The 17,609-nt window shown below is 46.1% G+C and overlaps 1 protein-coding gene across 2 annotated transcripts; it reads left to right on the forward strand.

Annotated features, from left to right (window-relative positions):
• Window positions 1-3,630: 3,630 nt before the first annotated feature.
• On the forward strand, window positions 3,631-12,108 carry ZC4H2 (zinc finger C4H2-type containing). Of its 2 annotated transcripts, none has more exons than XM_054169637.1 (5): window positions 3,631-3,653; window positions 6,839-7,010; window positions 8,373-8,545; window positions 9,834-9,996; window positions 11,389-12,108. In XM_054169637.1, the coding sequence occupies exons 2-5, from the start codon at window positions 6,855-6,857 to the stop codon at window positions 11,500-11,502; spliced, it is 606 nt and encodes a 201-aa protein (XP_054025612.1). In that variant the 5' UTR covers window positions 3,631-3,653; window positions 6,839-6,854; the 3' UTR covers window positions 11,503-12,108. The 2 variants fall into 2 exon arrangements, with proteins under 2 accessions (XP_054025612.1, XP_009905631.1); XM_009907329.2 differs by lacking the exon at window positions 3,631-3,653 and adding an exon at window positions 4,398-4,722.
• The last annotated feature ends 5,501 nt before the right edge of the window (window positions 12,109-17,609 follow it).

Genomic DNA, 17,609 nt, shown 5'->3' on the forward strand with positions numbered 1-17,609 from the left:
GACACCAAACCCTACCTGGGGAGGACCGGGGGCGGTGGGGCAGGCGGATGGCAGGCAGCGCTGGGGACAGTACTGCGTGTTTCTGAACCGGCAGGTATGGGACAGGAAGATGGGATAAAGGACATGGCCCAGCTCAGATATATCTGGGCACACCTTTATAATGGGCCAAGGTGAATATCCTCAAGTACTTAAACTAATGGGCAGTCTTACAGAAAAGAAATGCAAATAGTCCACGGGGTGAATAGACTGGACTAGAATAACATTAGAATAGTACAGGCAAAGAATATAATAAGAATAGGAGTCTTCAGTTGGAAGGGGCCTACTCTTGTAGGAAAAGTTAGCTGAAACTTAGAGCTAACAGCTTAATCTTGCCACACAAAAGCAATGGGTGAAGTATTTGAATCACAGAGTAGGCCACATTGGAAGGGATCTTGGAAGATGGTCTGGTCCAGCCTTTCCTGGGAAAGGGAGCCTAGGTGCCATCATCCAGCACCCTGCCCAATTGCACCTTAAAAACATCCAGTGATGGAGACTTATCACCTGCCTGGGGAGGTTGTTGACATGAGTGACTCTTCTCACTGTAAGGGAATGTCTTCTTACATTGAGAGGAAGGCTCTTCTGATGCGAGGTATACCCATTGCTCCTTGTCTTCTCCAGGTACCTCCTTGTGAAGAGAGGCCCTCCATTCCCTCTGTTAACAGCCCAGGTGGATAAGTGATTTGAATTTTAGCAATGCAGGAGGTGGACTAGAAGATTCTCTTCCAGAGGTAAAGAAGAAAGGTGTTAGGAATTGCTCAACAACTATTGTCTCTATAACATTAAAAGCATGCCTGATTTCTACTACCTTACTTAAGGTATTCCTAAATCCATAAAGTACACCATGAGTATCATACGTTGTGGCCACTTTGAAGTACTTCAGAATAGGCAGATGTAGTATTTTACTGTCCTTTTTTATATATATAAGCAAGGAGATAAAAATAATTGCTAATGCTTGTGGGTAAGTTCACTTCCTGTCTGAGAGCTTGTAAATATTTTAATAACGCTTTGTGGGTTCCTTTTTTTGTCATTCAGAGCAGAGTAAAGTAGCAAACTGAACATCTGCATGTTCATTTTCTGCCCTGGACCTTTTAGTTTAGCCTGTAAAATCAGGAATGGAAATAGGGTAAGCATTGCAAATGTTGACTGGGATTCTCATCACTCTTGTTAGAAGAGGCTTTCCTTCTCTTCCTCTCATATCCTCACCTTGCCTGCTCTCACTCCCTCAGTGTCTTAGCAACAAGATTCCCTGGCCCACTCTAGCTAAATTGTCTCCTACCCCCTCAAATCAATTAGTTCATTTATTGAAATCATGCACCAGAGAAGCCTGCCCCCTTTGAGCACGCAGCTCACTTAGGGCTCAGTCCTACCCTCTTCAATTGTTAAGGCAGCAAGACCTTGAAATGGACTCAAATAAGACCACGATCAGAGTTTGTATGTCCTGTTATCATTACAAAAGCTATGAGACGATGAAGGTGCTGCTGGTGCCTGTCACCATTTTCCTTCATCTTCTTTCTTTAATTGAAGAACATGACATCATAGGGAAAAGCCCTTAAATAATGCAGAAAATAACTAAAAGAGCTCCCCATTCACAACTGCTGCTTACTCATTATCTGTTCAAGAAATACATCTGCAATGCCAGCAAGACTGCATTTGCAAACACTCATTTGTGTAATGCAGATAAATCCACCACAAAAAGTAGATACTTTGTGTAAGCCATCTGAGTTTTTAACCCTTTTTAACTATTGAGTACAATTAGTGATAAACAGATTCTCAATACTAACAATCTTTTGTCTGAGGGGGAATGTTTGATCCCTACTGTCACTTGCTGAAGCATTAGATGAGCCTCATCTGCTGACTCTCATGATGTCTGGTCTCTTTCTCTTCATTCTCTCTTCTTTCTTGCCTGATACTTAGGTAAATTATTTGGACCAGGAGCCACCAGCTTTTGTCCTTGGATTTCTGCAGTGCTAACTGTGAAGGAATCCTGCTCTATAGCTTAAGACTGTAGGCACTAGCATGATAAAATTCGTGACAGGGATATCTCAGTGTTCAGAGATACCAAGTACCTGCAACTCACATGGCCTCAGAGCTGACACTTCTACTCTCATAAAATAAACTATATTTAAACCCCCCACAACAAATAACACCCAACATTTTCTCAGATGGCAAATACCAGCTTATTAATGGCATGTAAAAAAATGATCAAGCTGTTAATCCTTGAGAGAATGTGGCTTGCTTCACATCCTGAATCAACCCAGCTCCTTCAGTGGCTACTCAAAAGCCACTGATGGATTTGCCTTTATTAGGGTTAAGATAATAAGTGAAAGGCAGGATGTACAAAAATCCATTCAGCTATTTTTCCTAACTGTGGCTGTGTAGAAATCTCATTTTGGGGCTGTTTACTCCAGCTATTAGAACTTCCCTGCCTCAGGCTGAGGGCAAACCCTCAGTCACAGCAGCTTAGCTCTGATGCCTGTTTTCTGGCTTTATACTTCTTCCAACTCCAGTACCCTCATCCTAGCCTGACCACAGCTTCAGTTTGCAGCTTTCTTGGGGAAAAACAAAAACCCCCACACAAACAAAACCAAAACCCCACATCAAAACCTAAACTAACTAACAACAACCAAAAAACCCATAAAACCAACAAAACTTGGGTAGAAAATCAGAGTGATTCCTGACACCTCGAGCCCATTATACTGCACAAATCTTCCATGCAAAATGCTGGGGACTGTGTTACTTGAAGAATTTCCAAAGTCACTTTTTAGCTCAGAAACAGCTACTTCACATAGATTATGGCAGTTCAGTTAACCAAGATTGATGCTGGCTTCATAACTTTATGCAAATCTACATTACTTTACAAGTGTGTACAAAAAAAGAGGTCCCTGCTCCAAAGCAGCACAAGGTAACTAGAACAGTAGTAAAAGCACTTAGAGGAAACAGACTGCTGTAGAGAACAAGAGGACAGTAAAGAGCATATCAGTGAGCACAGATAAACCAAAGGGGGAAATAAAGCAACCTGCTTAGCTCTGCTTAATGAAAACTAGTAATTTGTGCCATTTAAACACTGAGCTTTTGAGATAAATGGGGGTCTGCTACTGAAGTCTGCACTGATTCCAAATTTCCATTTACTTCACTAGGCATTAAAGGCATTTGAAAGATGACTAAAGCTATTCTTTTCAGGGGAAAATGAGCAGAGAGCTGCAGTGCCCTGGTTCTGATGTCATCCTTGAGTGCTGAAGGGTTTTTATGGCTGACCTGATTTCAGTCTTTTCCACTGATCAGTGAAAGCTAAAAAAAGGGCCAAACTGCACCTCCAGAGAGTTTCATCTCAAGACATTAATTTCTGTGAACATAAGCCCTAACTCAAGCCATGCCATGTAAATATGGCCACGCTGTCTTGCATTCAGCTGTCAGATCTTAGCATTTTCATTGCCCTCCTATGCATTCTGTCCATTTCTATTTTTCACTTCCTTTTCAGAGCCCCAGATGAGACACCCTTAAGTGTGGTCTGTGCTGAGTAGAGGTTAAGTGCTTCCAGTGCCTTCCATGTAACATTTTGTGTAGCAAGTTCCAGAATAACTGCCCTGTTCTCATCAGATTCACACTACTGACTGGTGAGTATCCCCTATAGTTGCTAAGACTATGGTACTTCCTACCTCTGCATTTATAGCACACAGAAATTGATGTTTGCAGGATCTGAGTTGCCTACTGACTGCCCACACCTTGTTCTAGTGTGCTGACCTTTCAGCCCAGCATGGCCATCAGAGCTGGGAAGCCCCAGGGTAAGTGCTTGGGCATGCAGGTGAAGGATCCTAAATTTACACCATGGATCCCTGATCCTGGGAGAGACCTTCCAAAGTGTTGAGATACAACTGTTATCTTATTTACAACACAGTGCTCAGTTTTTAATGGAAGCCAGAGAAAAGTAATTACTTGGCCAAGGAAGAACTTAGAATCTATTCATTAGCCTCTGTGAAGTGCTCTGATATTCTTGGCTAGAATGTCCAGAGAAAGACAAATGGTGACTTTTCCTCAACCCAGCATTTTTATTGCCATTCTGGTTTGCCTTCCCCTACTTGCAAGTGCTGTGGATAGTAGCAGAAATTAAAGCATAATAATAAACAAAACCAAACCCTGAAGAACAAAACAGATCTTTGAACTCCAGGGAGTCACACCACTCAGAGCAGTAGAAAACATCATGGCTACAGCAAACCTTCGTGTCAAAGTTTTGCAGTCAGCATCCTGAGCTCCTACAAGAGCCTCTTTAGAGCATAATGTCAGAAAATGCAAAGCATCTCAAGAGGGAGCCTTCCGCTCTCCTCGCACTCCTAACAACCTTTGGCATAATGAGGTGTGACAAATTGATTTAAAATGTAGTTGCCGGAAGAATGGCAGGAGCGCTCTGCTCTGCCTTGTGGGTGCTGTAGTCTTTCTGCCGCCTGTCTGCCCAGGCAGCGTCGGGAAGCAGGACTCCAAGTCCCATAGCTCCCACCAGAGCCTTTACCGCACAGGCTCGGAGACGGTATGCTAGGAGGGGGTGACTACATTGTGTCTATTGTATGTTTTTTCCTTTTTTTCCCCCCTGGTATTTTGTACATTGCACGGGGGATTTAAATCGGGAGTGAAAAGCATGGCAGATGAGCAGGAAATTATGTGCAAACTCGAGAGCATCAAGGAGATCAGGTATGTTTTGTGCCGCATCAGTTACACGAAACAGCTTTTTCCTCGGGGGAGCGGAGGAGTTGCATCCATCTGAAAGTAGCTATTGTGCTAGGGAGGGAAAGAAAACCCGCGCTGGGCTTGATGATAAGAGACGAAAATGCATTTTTCTAGGTAGGGAAGGAGCATCCTCTGCTGGGAGTCGCCGCTGGCAATGGTCTCGCATTTCCCGAGCGTTAGCCCGGAGCTATAACACGAGAAGGGAGAGCGCGGGGTGGGCAGGACGCAGCAGCCCCGCGCAGCCGGGGCAGCGCTGGCGGGCCGCGGGTGGCTATTTTAAAGCCCTCTCAGTTGTCATCAGTCGAGGGGTTTGCCCCACGCACTGCCCGGCGGGAGCCTTGACGGGCTGGGACAGGAAGGGGACGGTACGGAAAGCAGAGCATGACACCGACGTGCCCCCGATAGGGGTCCGAACAGCGCGCGGGTGGGCAGGGTGGGCCGAGGCCGGCGTGGGGCACAGGTTTGCCGGCGGGTCAGGGTCGGCTGTACGCTGGAGCTGTGGCCTGCGGGGAGTGGGGTGGCATTTGTGCGGGTGTCGAGAGGAGAACAGCCAGTGTTTAGCCGGCTTCTTTGCCCTGCCTGCTCGCTGGCCCCCGAGGGAGCCCCGCCGAGCTCTCCCTCATTCCTTCCCTCTCTGCCTCCTTCCTTACCTACCTCCTTTCTTCCTTCCCTCATTCCCTCTCATCTTTCTATCCTTCCTTCCGTGCCTCCCTCCTGGTTCTCTCTGGCCACCACCCTGAACCGGGGCGGAGGCCGGGGGTTCAGGGTGTTAGAGGGATGATGGATGGAGACACCCTGGCCCGAGGCCTTTGCTGCTGTCCCCCTCCAGCAGCTGTCTCGCTGCTGCTGCTGCCTGCTCTGCGAACACCTGGGGGTTGTGTGCAGCATCCTTCGCTACAGGCATCGAGGGGGGCTCACAGCCAGCGAGGCAGGGTACGGTGTGTGCCCACCTCGGGGACATGCCTTTCCATAGCCTTGGCTTCGGGCATTGATTTCCAGCAGAAAGCCTGAGCTGGCTACATGGAGTAGGAATCCATGGTTTCTGGTTTAAAGCAATCTGGATATTGCCTGATGCTAACAGGGAGAGTTCTAATTTCTGTGCGCTTTTCTACCCTAATGACAAAAGCTGATCATTGGGGCTGAAACAATTCCCTGCAACTCAGTTTGGCAGAGCATGGTGGCAGCCAGTGATTATAAGAGTGAGGAAACTGATCTATTTCAGTTAGGTGAACACATACCATAAATGCAAGAGAGGAAACAGGGAGGAAACTGGGGCAAACATTCTGAGTTTCAGTAATCTAGGCTGCTGTTTACTGTTTTATTCAGTAGTGCACGTGGAAACCAGCATGGATCTGTTTGTACAGGGCATTAGGTGATTGAAAAGGAAAGCTACATTCTTGTTTGTTTCACACAAGTGAAACATGCATTACGTGCCTGAAATGTGACATGGCAGCTTCTTGTCAGAAACATTTAATTGCTGACATACTGGTTACCATGTCCTACAGGAAAGATAACTGAGACCTCTTCATTAACAGAACACTTTGTTCTTGTTCAACAGCCTGGACAAGTGTTGAATCACAACAGCTTAAAACTGATGATTGAATCTCAGCACTCTCTGATGGTTAGAATTGAAGGGAGAGATAAGAACATTTTTGCTATGGAATTATGGATTGGCACAAATGAAAACAGCAAAATGCAGGAATTGGGCAGAATCATGCATATGCATGACAGGTACTAGACACCAAGGAACCAAGAGACTGCAGAGTTACTTCCAAGTGGGATGTTGATGGCTGGTGCCATTTGAGTTTTTACTGTGCTGATACATGCAGCATTGCTCTGTTAATTTCATAATTCAGTCTAAGAATTCTCACAGCACTACAAAGATCAGCAAAGGAGCTGGGATCAGAATTCATTTCTCTCATCATTCTTCATCCTTTCTCAGATAAATTTAGTCTCACCCTTGTCTCTTAGTGCTATTAACTTCTTCCATCTATCCACATATAAAGTGACACCTTGCAAAACCACGGTGCAGTGACTTACTGTTGTCTTTCTACACTTCTAATTTATCACTGGGATCCAGGAATAAGACTTTGCAGATGGAAAAAATAAAGGCAAGACTGAAAGCAGAATTTGAAGCCCTGGAGTCTGAGGAGAGGCACCTGAAAGAATACAAACAGGAAATGGACCTGCTGCTGCAGGAGAAGATGGCCCACGTGGAGGAGCTGCGACTGATCCACGCTGACATTAATGTGGTAGGCCATTGTCCAGCAGCAGCCAGCCTCAGACTCAGTTGTGTACAATTCATTCCACAGGTTGTGGGATTGTGCACAGCGGTGAGCTATCACTGGTTCAATAACCTGAGCTTTACAGCCCTGGCCTAGGATGCTACAAAGTTTATCTCAGGATAATTGCCTTTTCCCTGTCTGTTTTGGGCAGGATATTCTGAAATGTTGGCATAGTAAGCAAGACAATAGATAACCAAGCCCATCATAGCTACAGGTTCCACAGGAACGTTGCCCTGGCAGTCTGAAAGAGAACTCTCCTTCCTCTTAGTCTTTTCTCATTTAGCACCTGGAAGCAGAGAAACTTTGGCAGCTGGGTAGGACATTTGATTGGAGGGGTTTGGGGAAGAAATTTGTGTTTGTCTCTGTGAAGTTCTTAGTAAGAGCTGACCTTCATCACTGAGTGGAACCACCAAACATCAAGTATCAGCCTGAAGGGAATTAATACAAATCAGATAGAAACAACTTCTAAACAAGGAAGATTAGCCAATTATGGTGAGACCTCCCAAATTTGGGGGCTAATTCCCCCAAAATATATGTGGCATATATTCTGAAACCTGGAAGTTTTACATCATGCTATGGCACATGAATGACTGTACTGTGGTTTCTAGCTCTTAAGGTCACTGTGCTGTGTACCAGGAGAAAAAAAGCTCCCACACTGTAAGCAAGGAAATACTATGTACTAGAAGTGCAGATTGCATGTATTTATCACTTGAAATATCTGTTCCCCTACCCAGCTGCATAACCTCTGTTTCTGTTTCATCCTCCCTTCTTGTTCCTGTCGCATTGTCTTTTTCTCTGCTGCTTTTCCCATTTACTGCAGACAGAGAGGCAGGACCCTTTCCTTAGCTTGTTTGCTAACTTCTAACCTTTGGTGTTCAGGTATCTTAGAAACACAGAAAATCAGTTTAGTCTACTTTATTTTTTAATGTCCCTTGAGAGCTTTCCAGAGAGCTTCCTAACTTGCTGATTTATCTGTAACCTGTCAACCTGTTGGGTTTTTTCAGTTGTTCTGAAGTTGCTCTGGCAGGGGAGTTGGACTAGATGATCTTTCCAGGTCTCTTCCAGCCCTTAACATTCTGTGATTCTGTTATACAGGTCAAGTGCACCTTTTCTAAACAAAAAAGCATCTCCTGTGTCAACTCTCAGTTGCTTCTTCCTTGCTCAGTTTTCATCCTTCCACTACCTTTAACTCTTTGTTTTGCTGTTGCGTTGTCTTCAATCTCTTCCAAACTGAGTGTGAAAAATCTCTTTTTTTCTGAAACAATCTCTTGCTCAATCAGAACACTATGAAAGGAAGCCTGCTTTAAAAGCTTACCCATCCTGTTTCAGATGGAGAATACTATCAAACAGTCTGAGAATGACCTCAACAAGCTCTTGGAGTCTACTCGTCGCCTGCACGAGGAGTACAAACCCCTGAAGGAGCACGTAGATGCGCTGCGGATGACTCTGGGGTTGCAGAGGCTGCCAGATCTGTGTGAGGAGGAAGAGAAACTGTCACTTGAGTAAGTCCCCAAAGCAAACATGATCTGGCTTTATACCTTCTTCTCTCAGTTTCAGTGGCTATTCTTTGTCATTTTGCTTTTCTTGGTAGGTGGGAAAAGGACTTGAGAAGTAAGCATGAACAGGTGAAGCTATCAAAAGAGGGATGTGGAGGCATGTGTGTTTGGTACCTCTTAGTCTGAATCTGTGGGAAGTTAATTTTAGATTATTCCAAGCCTGAAAGCTCTACATGGGACATGCAAAAGTTCAAGGGTGATTGGTTCTCTTTCTTGTAAAAATAGAAGTGTTTATGCTGCTTTTTCTAGCAGCTTCCCCCTCCCTTAAAAATGTTTTTGATTCTTTGCTTGTTTAGCCAGCAGAGGTAGGAGTCAATGCAAGAAAGGGATACAAGCCAAATAATCTTCAGTTGGTGTGTGCTGCTGCTAGTCAGAATTTTACCTTTTGCTGCAAGCACATGGCAGTGGCATTCAGCCATATACCCATAGCTGCCAATGAGTAAGTTTACTCCAGATGTGGATAATAAATTACAGCATCAATTTTAGGTATAACCTGGGTGGGAGAGGGTGACAGAATTAGCTGCCATCCAAAGAAGTGCCCTCTGTTTAACAGAGCAGTTTTAAACATCACTTCAGAAGTGCTGTTTTCCATGTGAGAGTGGTGAAGCCCTGGAATGGGTTGTCCAGGGAGGTGGTTGAGGCCCCATCCCTGGAGGTGTTTAAGCCCAAGCTGGATGAGGCTCTGGTCAGCCTGATCTAGTGTGAGGTGTCCCTGCCCATGGCAGGGGGGTTGGAACTAGATGATCCTTGTGGTCCTTTCCAGCCCTGACTGATTCTGTGATTCTATGTAAAGCATCTTGAAAGTACAAAGAATGCACTAATCTATTGCACACAGAAGTTACTCAGTTTGGCAGAAGAAAATACACAAACTAAGTTTGACAGAGACAGAATAAAACACCAAAGCGAAGTTTGACAGGGGTGCACTTAAAGCTGTTGAAAAGTAAATATATATGGTGTCTAATTTCTGTCCTGTTGGATGTATATCCACTTGTACATCAAGATACCTTAGAAGGTAACAATCTGGAATTTGGCTGAAGTGCACAAATGCAGAGAAAAATACCAGTTCTATTTATGAGCCACTCCAAGTGGTGTCTGAGTGTTGGCAATTTGGCTGTAGTGGAGCTGCGTGATAGGGAAATGGGATCGGTTCCATCTCAGCACAAAATATCCTTTACACACTGATAGAATATTCCAGCAAGTGGTTTTATTTTTAATTTGTTTTCCTTGTGTCTAGCTACTTTGAAAAGCAGAAGGCAGAATGGCAGACAGAACCACAGGAGCCTCCCATCCCAGAGTCTCTGGCTGCAGCTGCAGCAGCTGCCCAACAGCTGCAGGTGGCAAGGAAACAAGATACCAGGCAGACAGCGACTTTCAGGCAACAGCCACCTCCAATGAAGGTCAGCAGATGGCACATGCTGGGTTTCCTTTTTTTTCTCTTTTGTCATTGGAATGTTTTTATGTTTATAAACTTGATCAGTGTTTGTGAAAAGTAAAAAATGATGTGTCCTGATCGTGATTTTCCTGCGGTGATTCAAGTCCAAAGCACCCCCGGTGGGCTGAGGGTGAGGACAAGGCCCTGTATTATTCATCTCCTTTATGACTTAAGATTGTCTCCAGCAGCAGAGATGTAGGCAATTCCCACTCCTTTTGTGTTTCAGGAGGGAGAAAGGAGTGTAAGAATAAAGAACACTCTGGGCAAAAGGAAAACTAATAGCTGGGAGTTGATCCCAAAGGGATTCATATTAAAAGCAATGCACATATCTTATGAGGGAGAGCAATTACCAGGAAAGGTGATTGACTCTGCACTTCTTGGGATCTTAAAGTCAAGGCTAAGATAGGGATTAATTTAACCTAACCACAGGCACTTGGGTGACAGTTTTACTGGAGGCTGGATGAGGCACTTGGTGCCATGGTTTAGTTGATGAGATGGTGTTGGACTTGATAGGTTGGACTTGATGATCTTGAAGGTCTTTTCCAGCCTGGTTAATTCTATCCTATCCTATCCTATCCTATCCTATCCTATCCTACCCTACCCTATCCTATCCTATCCTACCCTACCCTGCACTCCTATCCTATCCTATCCTATCCTATCCTATCCTATCCTATCCTATCCTATCCTATCCTATCCTATCCTATCCTATCCTATCCTATCCTATCCTATCCTATCCTATCCTATCCTATCCTTCTGTAGCCAGTAAAAAGAGCTAAGTAATTCCACAGGGGTATTCATCCCAGCTGAATTCCAAAGTCACTAAGGAGGCAAACTGATGTAGTTACTATCTGGAGTTAGTTAGGCCATTGAAACCCTTTGTGAAAGTAATATGTTTCAGTCAAATGGAAGTCAAAGGGCTTAGTGTGTAGCAAAAAGAGCAGAGTTCTGTGTCTTGTGCTAAATAGGTGGAATCCATCTACTCACCCACTCCTGCCTTGAATTCTGTGAGATCACAGCTGGTCTTCACTGTAGCTTCTGTAACTCAGCGAGCTACTGCCCACCTCAACATCTTTCAAACATGTGCAACTCTTTCACACAACACAGAATTGAATGCTAAAGTGATTGATACATGCCTGAACCGTGTGCCTGCTGAACTGTAGTTCCAGGTCAGGGAGATGCTGTCGTGTTCGGTTGGCTCAGGCAAGTGAAAATCCAGCGACCTGGATTTTAGCACACTTAGCACTTTGAAGGCAGGAAGCCTAAGTGAATTTTTTTTTCCCTGTACTGTGGCTTGGAAGGTGATGCTCAGCCCCCCCCGTGTCAGTGTCTGTAACGAGGCTGCAATGTCACTTTTCAGGCCTGCTTATCGTGTCACCAACAAATCCACCGGAACGCGCCCATCTGTCCGCTCTGCAAAGCAAAGAGCCGCTCCCGGAATCCCAAAAAGCCCAAGAGGAAACAGGACGAATGAGACCCCAGAAGACTGGCAAGCAAACACATCACCTCTTCCAGTAACTCTTCCAGAAGAGCTGCAAACGTGGCCAGGCTTTACTGAAGTGCAGACTCCAAGTATGGCAGACCCCGTTGTTTTCTATTTAATGCGGTGTAAGCACAATGTCCCTGTTCTGTCTTAATTTCCTTCCAGTCCTTAGGATTTAGTTTTAGGAAAGTCTTACTGGTGCTACAGTTTTAACATTTCAATCATTCCATCTTTTGGACTCCTAAACAAAGTAGAATTCTTATGCAAGCATCCTGAATGCCAGGCTGTTCCTCTTGGCCAAACGTGCTCACCACAAACGTTCTTACGTGCTCTCCTTAAAAGCAGGTGTTGCTAAGTGGTTATTCAGCATGCTGCTGTTAACAGCAGACTATCTGAAGTGCTGAAATAGCAGACTGACTGTTTCACTAAAGGACAATTTGTTTTCCAAATAGTATGACTGCATAGGTTTGGGTGTCCAGTAGAGCTCTTTTTTATACAGGAGATGTTCGTGTTACGATGATCTTGAAGGTCTCTTCCAACCTGGTCTATTCTACTCTACTCTGTTCTATTCTATTCTGTTCAGTTCTGTTCTATTCTAAAAAAAAAGGAAAGTGGTTGTACAGGAAATCAGTGTGTTAGGGACTCACCTGAGTTTTCATTTGCTGGAGTTTGGTTGTGCCATTCCCTCAAACTTGACCTAAAAGTTGGGAGGGGAATCACGTTGCTGGCTGTGTGTGAATTTCTAGAGCCGATGTCACTTCAGCTTCTTAATGTGATACCCTTTTGGGCTGTCAGGAGACTGGCTGACTTAACTACGAGGCTCAAATGAACTGTTTTAGTGGTCCTCCTTGGTTCTGTGGCCAGCTGTGTGGCTCTCTAGGACACATGCATGAAATATCCCACTCTCTATGCAGCATCAGGCATTCTGCACGACTTCTGTCCCTGGCTTTTACAGCCAAAAGTCTCCCTTGGCAGACACATCCTCTACTGGAGCACAGGGAAGTTCAGTGACATGCACCAGCAACAGTGCCAGTTAAAGATTTTGTATTTCACCCCTGCCTAGCCTTGGTATCATTGTCAAAACTTCCTATTTTTGTATCTTTTAATAGGTCATTTTCAAGGAAGCTTTATTGCAGCCCAGGTGGGTTTTTTTTTTCTTGCTCTTATGGTGTGCCAAAAGAACCCTGACCAAAGGATCCTCCAGACCACTCTGTGTACCCTTTGTTTCACCTAATGTAGCAGCCAGTTCCTCCAGTGGGGACAATGGCAGTGGCACAGCTACAGAATCAAGGCTTAAAGCTTATTTCTAATCCAACTTTTGTCACTGCCTTTGTTGTCTACATTGATCTCTAGTATTAAAGTATTCTTTTCACTGATTTCAGGAGGCAGGGACTGCCTGTTTACATTCTCCTCCCTTCAGCCCAGGTTTTCCTCTATCATTATGCTGAAGTGGTTATATTGAGAGCTTTTCCTTGTTAAATGGGAAGAGCAGGGAAGCTCCAAGTCTCTGTCAGACCTCTGCCAAGCGCTGAGGGCTGTCCAAATCCACGTGAACCAAGTTTGCTGGCCAGATCACATACATTGCCATCGATTTCCCAACTCCACCATAATGTACAGGAGTATTTCATTGAACACAGTCCTGTAATTCATGCCAAGTTCAGTTGATTTTGTCCCATTTTCATAGCCAGACACCTGTTAAACAGCAGAGGCAGACTGTGCACCGCGTGCTCCCGAAAATCTGTGAAGGGTGGATTCTGGTAGCTGAGTTACTGGCATGCAGTCTCAGTGAGATAGCAATAAGGGGGGATATCCATGCTCCAAAGGGCAGCAGAGTGCTAGCTCATTGCTCTGCACATTCCCCAACACAAGTAATGGAGTCTCCTTTTCCGTGTCAGAGCGGCCACGTGCTGGGTGCCCTGCTCGGTGCAATGTACGCCGAGCTAAAGAGCTGCATACAGATGCCCCCAGAGAGAGCAGCATGCTTTGATGACATTCATTTAAGAAGCAGTGGCAATGGAGAGAGGGCAAATGCTCTGCCAGGGAGTTGTATGAACAGGAGAGATTGGGAGAAACTTAACAGATCAGAAATAGGTAGGGGTAGTCGTGGTTGCTCTCACTTCGCTGTTACTTTGCCAGGCTCTTTTCTTTCTTGGAAGATCTTTAGAGCTCTAAACTGAGGGATGCACTGATTACTAACTTAGTATGGCAGGTTTGTAGTTCTACTTTTTTAAACTAGTTTCTTGTGCCCTTGTGTTTACCAAGCTTTGGGTTTTTTAACAAAGAGAATGCAGATATGACATGCTGTGTTTGTATTGATGATGGATGAGCATTGACAGGGCTGTTTCCACATCCTTCATGAAGTTCTGCCCTGTGAATAGTGTGTGCTGCTGCTGAGAATGAGTCTGACAACGAGTCAGCAGTGTGCCCTGGCAGCCAAAAGGGCCAGCTGTGTCCTGGGGTGCCTGGAGCTGGTTGAGGAGGATGATTGCCCCACTCTGCACTGTTGCAGCCCCACCTCAATGTTTTGGACACCTGGAACTGGCTGCCCAGAGAAGTGGTGGAGTCACTGTCCATGGAGGTGTTAACAAAAATATGTAGATGTGGCACTTCAGGATGTGGCTTAAAGGCCATGGTGATGTCAGGTCAGTGGCTGGACTCAATGATCTTGGAGGCTCTTCCCAACCCAAACAATGATATGATTCTCTGTAAGGACAACAAACTATTGGATTGTGTCCAGAGGAGGGCAAGAGTTAAGAGGAGTGGCTGAGGTCACTTGGTTTGTTCAGCTTGCAGAAGAGAAGGCTGAGGGGAGACCTCATCACAATCTACAACTTCCTGAAGGGGGACATCGGAGGGGGAAGCTGCTGATCTCCTCTCTCTAGTAGCCAGCCACCAGACATGATGAGATGCTGCATTAGGGGACCAGACATGAGGAAATGGAATGATGCTGGTTCTTCCCTGAATGGGTGGTTGGTTATTGCAACAGGCTCCCCAGAGAAGTGATCACAGCACCAAGCCTATCGAAGTTCCAGGAGTGTCTGGACAACACTCTTAAGTCATATGGTTTAGTTTAAGGTAGTGCTACAAGGAGCAGGGAGTTGAACTTGATAATCCTTAGGGGTCCCTCCCATCTTGAGATGGTTTGTGCTTCCTTTTCAAGGGCACACCACCTGTATTACATACTAAGGAATCCTGGGGGTGGAGGCAGAGGAGCAGAATCTTTTAGAGGGAACCAGTGTTCTTCTTTTGTCTCACAAATGAAGGAAGTTAAACTGAGAAGCTCTTCTGATGACAGCCCCAGAGTTTTTTTCCTCCCAGGCTGCTTTCTCAAGAGACCAGGGGGATAATTATAAAATATTGATTTCTTGCTTTTCAGTCAGAGGAGGAAGCTGTCTGAAGTACAGTTCTTACCACAAGTCTACTACATTTTTTGCTCTGTCAAGCAACAGTAGCCTCTTCCTTTGTCCCTAAGGCTCTTTGAGGATTCTTCTTCACTTGGCTTAAAGTCAAATGACTTTAAATTATCTTAATAGTTACAAAGAGACCTTGTCAAAGCTTACAAGTCAGGTTGGAGCCTGGTTCTGTTGTCCCATTTTCAAAGGGGATTCAAGCAACAACACAATCACTGGGTTTTCCTGTTGTAGATGGTTTCCAGGGTCTCTTCCTGGTTCCTCACTTGCCTCAACAGACAGTCCTGTTCTGCAACCAAATGGCAAAAAAACCCCACAAGCCTCTCCTCCTGCCTCCCTACCTTAAGCTCATGCTGAAAGGATGTGAGCACTTGGCTGCAGCTAAAGGCTTTGCTCGGGAAATCTTTGTACACAAGCTGGGGTAGATCACTTGTTCAGACTGTAGTGCCAAGGACCCCACTGACTGCAGAGAAAACCTAAGTCAAACTTGAATACTTGCACTTCCTGAACGCAACTTCGGCTTTCCAAACAGGAGGCTGCCTGGCTGACCTCAGCAGTGGCTTCAAGTTACGAGGATCTAATTTCAAAGCAGCCCTTGATGTGTTGCTCCAAGCAGCAGACTGTTGGGAGAAGTGAAGCCTTCACTAGCACTTTAAATGAACAGAAGTGCTCTCCTTTGTTTTGCAGTTTTCTGCTTCCTCCAACCTAGGTTTTCCTTTGGGGTGTCTTAGCAGTATCTGGTGTTTCCACTGGCTTCTGTGTTTTCAGTATTTCACTCCTTGTGCTCAGTGGGAGTAAGTGTGCTACCTGTTTGATTTGTCTGTACAGTCCTTTTTAATAAATGTTTGATTCCTGTCACGCCTTCTCCCTGCAGAGTATTTCCACATCTGTTATTTGCTTGTGCTGCTGAGGAGCAGCCATCTGTCTCATTTTTGCAGGATGCAATTAGCCACAGTTCTGTAACACCTTTGTAGAAACTTTGTGGAGATAAATATAGGCAAAGAAATAGCTATTCTAATGAGCTTTAGCAAAGACAGCACTGCCAGCCAAGGAGGTAACCTGCTGCATAGTAATGACAACGCTTCTGAGGAATAACCTACTCCTTAGGCATACCTGGACTCAGAGAATATCTGTCCCTGAGCTCTGAGTACTGTCTTCAAACACACACAAAGCATTAACAACTGCCCTAATCCTCTTTTGCACCACGACAGCCCTTCCAAGATAAAAGAAATGATTTTTACTTCTTTTCATCCTGTATTTAGTTTACTGCTCCCTGCATTGTTCAGGCTTTGAATCTTCCTGCACTAATCTCTGCTCATCCAGCTGCTCTTTACAGCTGCTTGTGATTTTCACCAGGATGGTCATAGTCTCTTAAATTAGACTCTTTCAGTCTTCTACACGTTCAAGACAGTTCTGAGCTCATGGTGCTCACGGTTCTACCGTAGCCACTTGAGTTCTGCTGCTGCCTTTGAGCGCTGTGACAGAAACGAACTTGCAAAACTCCTGAGAAGCCACCTTGCACACTGCCCTTGTCCAGATCTGTCCCCAGCCCCACTTCGGGTCGCGCCTGGTTACCGAAACGCTGCCGAGACTGCCGGTGTGCGGAACGGCGCCGGGAGCCTCCCGCGGGGAGCAGTGGCGGCACCGGGCGCGGGGGCTGCAGCGAGGGCTCCCTGGGAGCGGCAGCGTCCCGCGGGCAGCACCGCGCTCGGGGGCGGGCGCGGCGAGGAGCGCAGAGCTGCGGTGCGGAGCGAGGCTGCACCCTCCAGGGCTCTAGGGTCAGTAGTCGAGGACCCACCGCCGTGCCTGTTTTCCGTGTGCCAGGTCTGCTGACGGGTGGGGGTGGCAAATGGCATCGGTGTCTGGTCTGTAAGTGCCAAGCCCCGCACAGGAAGCCTGCTGCGTGTGCTGGATTGCAGAGCGGTGATCGCAGGTGCAGCCCGGGCCCGAGGATCCCCAGCGGTGATGCTCAGGAGCAGCTGAGCCCCTTGCAGAGCCCCGCAATGTGTGTGCGGCGTGGCCGCGCTTTGCCTGGAGCCGGCTGCTGCCACCGCGCGTTCGCTTCGGGTTCTGCAGCTCCACAGTCGGGGCACCTCTGAAGGCTGTTGCTGGTCTTCACATTCCCTTGGCAGCCATTTCACAGCCCCAGCCAGTCGGGGTCTGCCACTTTTGCTTTAGCCGCTATGCCAGTTACAAAATCGATGCTGTCGAGTTGTATTGCTCCCCCAGGACAAGTGCCGGCTCAGAATGCTGCTCCTGGTTCTCACATTCCCTTGGCTGGCATTTTATATCCCCAGCAAACATGAGGCTTTCATGTTTAGTTTAGCCTCTGTGCCTCCAAAATCCTCCGTGTGTTCTCCTAGTTCTCATGGTGGCCAAAGCATAGGTGGGAGTGAATGGGGAACACCTGCAGTACATTGATGACATCAGTCCCACTCTGTGTGCTGACACAAGCTCCAAGCCATGGGAGATTTAATTAACCCTTTGGTCTGGGGTGCCAGGAAGGCTGCAACAGCACCAAAAGCAGCTTTATTCTTTTGTTTCAAGCAGTGCCTCACATTTACAGAGCCTGAATTGGCTCTGCCAGGCTGTGGTGCCTCCTCGAGGGCCAGAGCTGTCCTGGTTGCATCTGAACCTTTGCCTGGAAGGGTTGTGGCTAAAAAGGCACAAGCTATGAACTGTGCTTTT

The sequence above is a fragment of the Dryobates pubescens genome, chromosome 18, assembly GCF_014839835.1.
Source record: "Dryobates pubescens isolate bDryPub1 chromosome 18, bDryPub1.pri, whole genome shotgun sequence".
NCBI classification, from domain to species: Eukaryota; Metazoa; Chordata; class Aves; order Piciformes; family Picidae; genus Dryobates; species Dryobates pubescens.

Coding starts and splice junctions, on each gene's coding strand:
- ZC4H2 (XM_009907329.2), top strand. CDS start 4,670: ATGGCAGATGAGCAGGAAATTATGTGCAAACTCGAGAGCATCAAGGAG. Junction 4,723..6,838: donor GAGAGCATCAAGGAGATCAG/GTATGTTTTGTG, acceptor ACTGGGATCCAG/GAATAAGACTTTGCAGATGG. Junction 7,011..8,372: donor TCCACGCTGACATTAATGTG/GTAGGCCATTGT, acceptor ATCCTGTTTCAG/ATGGAGAATACTATCAAACA.